Genomic DNA, 6,144 nt, shown 5'->3' on the forward strand with positions numbered 1-6,144 from the left:
AGTCTGAGCATAGGAAGGGGTTACACAATGAGAGGCAAGCAATGAACATAGCTCAGCATGCTATTCACCCCCTTCCCCTCCATCCACTCTGGGGCTATCTTGTTCTGGGTGCCAGAACAGATCCTGAGGCAAGGATTCAAGGACAAGTGGTTTATCTGTGAGGCCATCCAGGAACTTCTGGAAGGAAGGAGAGTGAGCAAGGGAGATAGGGGAAGGGAGGAAGCCAACACAGGGCACCTCGTCAAGCTGGTTAGCAGCACAGGCAGCTGGAGCTCAGCTGCTGCTGGGGAGCTCTGCGAGTGGGGTTGCCAGGGAAAATACAGGACAAATAATGCTTTAGTCTAACCATGTCCCAAATTCTTTGTTGTTAATCTGAAACTCGATTTAAATGGCCCTGTATTTTTATTTGCTAAATCTGGCAACCCTATCAGGGATTCAGAGTAAAGTGTAGAACAGCACCACAGATTTATCCCATCCAAGAGGCAAGGGGCTAGTCAAGGGTTGAAGCCTGCTCCTTGCCGTGTAAAGTCCCTAGCACTTTTGGCCTGTTCCATGCACCGGCTAAAGCAGCTCTGGTGGCAAACAAAGCCTCAAAGAGTGGAAAGTGCTAGAATTTTAAAGTAGGGCACATGGGCATTGAACTAGCAAGCTCCAAGGGGATGTAGGTGGGCAGTGACAGCATTCACTAGAGGTCCATGGGGTTCCACTGTGAGCTTGGGGGTTTGGAGCTATATTCCTTTGGGCCTGAGGGTGCTGATTAGTCAGGCAGTATTTGGTCTCCTCCCACTCAGCCTGTAGAGCCGACCACAGGTGAGCTAAATCTGATTCACATCTCCCTGGGCCCACTCTTGCTAAAGCAGATGCCTTGAGATCCTTTTCTGCCTGGAACGAGGCTTCGAATGACCCCCAGGGCAAGAGGATAAAAAAGTGGCCTCTACCTGGGGAGATTGTGGGGATGCACTGGGGTGGGGGTGGGGACAGTCACTGGGGATAGTGATTGCTTAGTGAAAGCAGTGGGGGGATTATTAGGGAAGCATGGGTGACTATTCCTGCATATCTTGGCTACAGTGCCTCCCCAGTACTAAAGCCACACCTCTCTGGGAACTCAGCTTGCCTAAATATTTTTCTTTTCTTTTTCTTTTTTTCCTTTCCTTTCCTTTCCTTTGCTTTCTTTCTTTTTCTTTCTTTCTTTCTTTTTTTCTTTTTAAACTGTGGCTTCTCAGTTTCTCATTTCCAGGAATTAGTCCACACCTGACCAATCAATTGGTTCTAGAACAGGAAATCACACCGTGCTGCTATCTTTAAGAAGCTTAAAGGGCCTTTGTCTTTCCCGTGAAGAAGGCAGGATAGAGTCTAGGGGTCATGAGCACAGATTTTCATGCTGGGCAGATTTGGTTTCCACCTAGATTCTGCCATTTGCCAGTTGTGGAATTTGGACAAGGGATGTGACCTCTCTGAGCCCCATTTTCCTCATCTGTATATGGATTATGTTGGTGGTGGTGGTGGTAAGGAGGTGGAAAAAAAGGAACTCTCATGCACTGTTGTGGGAATGCAAACTGGTACAGCCACTGTGGGAAACAGTATGGAGGTTTCTCAAAAAATTAAAAATAGAACTACCATGTGACCCAGCAATCACACTATTGGGTATTTGTCTGAAGAAAATGAAACACCAACTTGAAAAAATATATGCACCCTCATGTTCACTGTAGCATTATTTACAATAGTCAAGCTATGGAAACAGCCCAAGTGTCCACTGATGGATGAATGGCTAAACAAAATGTAGTATATGTATACAATGGAATATTATTCAATCACAAAAAGAAAAAAAAAGATATCTTGCCATTTGCCACAATATGGATGGACCTTGATGGCATTATGCTAACTGAAATGAGTCAGACAAAGACAAATACCGTATGATTTTCTCTCTTATGTGTGGAGTCTAAAAAAAAAAAAAAAAACACAGAAAAGAAACCAAGTTCATAGGTACAGAATACAGATCGGTGGTTACCAGATGAAGGGGGGTGGGATGGGAGAAATGGGTAAAAGGGGTCAAAATGTAAGTAAGTAAACAAGCAAATAAATAAAACAGTGCTAGTGATTTAAGAAAAAACAGTTCTAGGCCTTTCATGGAACTGAAGAGAAGGTCTAAAGAGCCATCTTATCTCTACTGGGGACACCACTTTCACATGGGCACTGCTAAAAAATAATAATAATAAATAATAACAATACATCCCTCTCATGGTTGAGGTGAGGATGAATGGTGTGAAATGCTCAGCAAAGCTGACACTTAGAAAGCTCTTGATGCAAGGTAGGCAGTGTTAATTGTTGGAAATGAGGGTTTTAACACACCTGCGGTGTTCAGCCAAGGCTTGCACCCCTGGGTCAGACTGGTCCACAGCCGGTGCCATCTCTGTCCTTCCAGGTTCCCCCCAGGAGAGGCTGGTGTTTATGAGAGCTCTTCAGAAGTTGAAGGCTAGAAGGTCTGAAGGCCCCCACAAAGCAGACTCACAACATTCCACAGCTGTGCCACTGAACGGGGACAGCCCTCGGAGCCTGCATATGCCTTCCCTTCGGCCCAGTGATATAGTCCAGGTCTCCTTGAAATTCCAGCTGCTCGACCCGCCCAACATGGGCCAGGACATAAGGTTTGTCCTGCTGGCCCTCAACATGTCACTCCAGTTCAAGGACCTCAAAGTGAACCTGAGTGCCCAGTCCCTGCTGCATGATGGCAGCCCCCTGCCCCCTTTCTGGCAGGACACAGCCTTCATCACACTTTCTTCTGAAGAAGGTATGGGCTCTGGGTATGGGCACAGGGATGGTCTGTGTATACAGAGTGGGTTATGGAAATGCCAGTGGGGATAAGCCAGCCAACAAGGATTCTGGGGACACACCCCTGTGACACCAGTCTTCCTAATGTCCCCTTCAGCACAGATTCCTTCTCCCCTCCTTCCCTCCTTTCCTCTCTCTGCCCCTCTCTCCCTCTTTTCCTCCCTCCCTTCTCCTCTTCTTCTTTTTCTTCTCTCCTTTCTCTTCCACCCAATCCCTTCCCTTTACTACTTCAAGGAAAGGAGCCTGGTTTAATAGGGGAAGCCTGAGCTTTGGAGGCCTCCAGACTTTGGTTAGAACCTCAGCTTATCCATTTACCAGTAGAATGACCTTGGGGAAACCATCTTGCCTTTCTTAACCTCAGCCTCTCACCTGAAAACCTAGTGCCTGCTTCACTGGGGCTTAATACATGTTTGTATTAAGCCACTTTCCCAAAGAAAGGTCCCCCAGATCCATCCAAGGCCTAGCTGATTTTCCCAGCTACACTCATCTTATCTTTTTGTTTTCTCCCTAGCAAAGACCCATTCCTGCAGAATTCCCTATTCCCAGTATAGCCAGTACCTGTCAACAGACAAGCTGATCCGCATCAGTGCCCTGGGCGAAGAGAAGAACAGTCCGGAAAAGATTCTGGTGGACAAGATCATCACCTTAGCTTATCCAGGCATCATGATTAATGTAAGTGGCCTGGGGGCCCCTGGAGATCTGGCTGGGGTGGAAGCCCTCTGAGAGTCTGTTCAGGAGAGCAGCCTCTGACTCTTGCCTCTGACTCTTCTGGTGTCCCCAAATACCTCCCTATCAGAACATGAGATTCATCTGAAAACATTGGACAGGATGTCCATCCTCTTGCACCATTAAAGGCGTTATGGATGGACCTTGAGCAGGTTTCATGGAAAGGACAAGGAGAGATGCCTCCCTTGTGCCACTTTCTACTGATGGCTTTCCCCAGGGTCAACATGAGGAACTATGAGCTCAGATGGGAGAAACCTGAGTGGGGAGGAAAGCACTGACTGAGATCAGCTTAGGTGTGATTTGCCATTTCCTGGCTGTGCATTCTTAGACAAGGCCCTGGGTCTCTGCTTCTTGAACTGTCAAATGAGAGGATTAGACTAGCTGGCCTCTGAGGACACTGCCTGCTGTGACATTCTGTGGTCCTCTGAGTGGGAAGACTTCATGGATCTCTTCCAGTGCTATCTCCCCAAGGCCAAGCAGCCTCCTAGACCCTGCCAAGTGAGCCTGTGGGGCCCCATGGTGGGGTGTGTCTGGCAAGCCCAGCCACGGGAGTCTGTTTTAGGGAGGGTTTCCAGGTTTGCTTCTATCTGTCTACAGCCTTGAATGTCCCATTGCTTTTCACTCACACACTGGTGTGAAAAGAAATGAGCCAGTTATGTTAAGAAGAAGAAAAGGGATGGAGTGGAAGTGCAATAAAAAAGTGCCAAAGAAGATTCTATCCACTCAAATTATGCATGAGAATCCTTGAGACTGATTAGTTTACACTTGGATGAAATCCTTGGAGCAGAGGAAACATCACTACAGACTCCAATTTATCAGACTTTTCCATATGCTGGGTTGAGGGATGTAAAATATTTTGTACAAACATCTATGCATATATAAATGAAACAAAGTTTTACATAACAATATCTTGTGTGATATACACTAATATTTTCTTCTATTTCATTCTTTAAAAACATTAACAACAATCCATCGAGTTGGTTTTAACCCATAGTTGGAAAAACCTGGGTCACAGAAGTCCAGCTCTTCAGGAAATACATCTAAGGAGCAATTGCTTACACAATTGCACAGCTAACATTCTTGAATTCATAACAGAAAAAGTGACCTATAAAATGCCATCAGCATAGAAACTCCCCAGTATGATGATATTTCAGTCATAATAAATTGGGGATTATGGAAAAGAAAGGAAACAGTAAGAAAGACTTTAAAGTCCTAGTCTTACATATAGTAGAACTCTACAAGGAAAAATTTCCAGCAACTATAATAGAAAGCATTAACAGACACTGAAGATACAAGTCATCTTCCTGTTGAAGCGGGCCCAATCAAGGGTTTAGTGAATTGGGGAATGAGATTAATTTTCTGATCCCTTCCTCTTCCCTGGATTTCTCTGTTTAGGTTTTAGGAGCTGCCATTGTGAATCAGCCACTCTCCATACAGGTGCTGTTTTCAAACCCCCTCTCAGAGCATGTTGCAGATTGTGTGCTGACTGTGGAAGGAAGTGGTCTCTTCAAGAAACAGCAGAGAGTTCTGTGAGTTCTGGGGGTATTCAGCCTTCACTTCCATCTTGTCTTGGGGTTATCACTATCCTTCTTTCTGGTGACAGGTGCCAAGGCCAGTCTCTGAAAACACGATGAAAGAAAAGCCCTGGTTGCTGAGTGGAAAGAGCTTTGGAGTTATCATATTGGGTATGATTTTCTAACATTCTGTTTTCTATGCTACAGCATTGGAGTCCTCAAACCTCAACACAGGGCCAGCATCACTCTGGAGACTGTCCCCTTCAAGAGTGGCCAAAGGCAGATCCAAGCTAATCTGAGGAGCAACAAGTTTAAGGACATCAAGGGTTACAGGAATGTCTATGTAGACTTGAGGTTATAAATTTTGGAACAATGAGTGGATGCACAGATTTTAAGCTTCAGGAGAAGGAGCAAGTTCAAATGCAAGCTGTGCCACTCCACAACAGGAGCTTTGTAGGGGTTCTGAAGTAAGCAACAGAGGAGATGTCAGCAATGGATAGTCCCCTGGACCATTTGCACAGCTCCCAAGGAGTCTTATCAGAGACCAGAGTCTATGGTGTCCAATCCAGAGTTGTGAGATAACACTCAAATGTCTGAGGGCAGTGGTTGGACTTGACCATGACTTACTGCCCCCTCAGAAGACTGACTGAGCAGCTCACTGTCATTTTGTCACTGCAGTGGCTAATGTCCTAGTCCCAATAAATTTCAGTCCTTTGCACCCATGTAGTCATCACTTTGCCTCCAGCAACCCCTACCTATTCTCCGGATGCTGGGAGTGTCCTATTGTTTTAACACCTGAGCCCATTCAAGGGTGAATTTCTGAGTGCCTAGTATGTGCCAGCTGCTGTTCTGAGTATAGGAGAGAAGACAGTAAACAAAGCAAAGGTTCTGCCCCCATGGAGCTTACATTCTATTGGTTGTGGTGGGGCTACAGAAAACAAACATGTCAACAGGTAAGTAAGGTACTTACAGATAGTGTGTCTGTCATGATCTAGTTAGGAAAACCAACCCCTGTAAATGTTTCTACATACTACCTCTTTGTATCTTGGGGGAAAATGAGATCTCTCATTTGGCC

The 6,144-nt window shown here is 45.7% G+C and overlaps 1 protein-coding gene across 1 annotated transcript in view; it reads left to right on the forward strand.

Moving 5' to 3' along the window:
- The window catches only part of TGM5 (transglutaminase 5), a 31,466-nt gene extending 25,322 nt beyond the window's left edge, over positions 1-6,144 (forward strand). The window contains exons 10-13 of the mRNA XM_030318373.2: positions 2,423-2,788; positions 3,341-3,501; positions 4,951-5,084; positions 5,277-6,144. Of these exons, the coding sequence (XP_030174233.1) occupies positions 2,423-2,788; positions 3,341-3,501; positions 4,951-5,084; positions 5,277-5,430 (815 nt within the window). The 3' untranslated portion in view covers positions 5,431-6,144. The remainder of the gene's footprint in view (positions 1-2,422; positions 2,789-3,340; positions 3,502-4,950; positions 5,085-5,276) is intronic.

The sequence above is a fragment of the Lynx canadensis genome, chromosome B3, assembly GCF_007474595.2.
Source record: "Lynx canadensis isolate LIC74 chromosome B3, mLynCan4.pri.v2, whole genome shotgun sequence".
NCBI lineage: Eukaryota > Metazoa > Chordata > Mammalia > Carnivora > Felidae > Lynx > Lynx canadensis.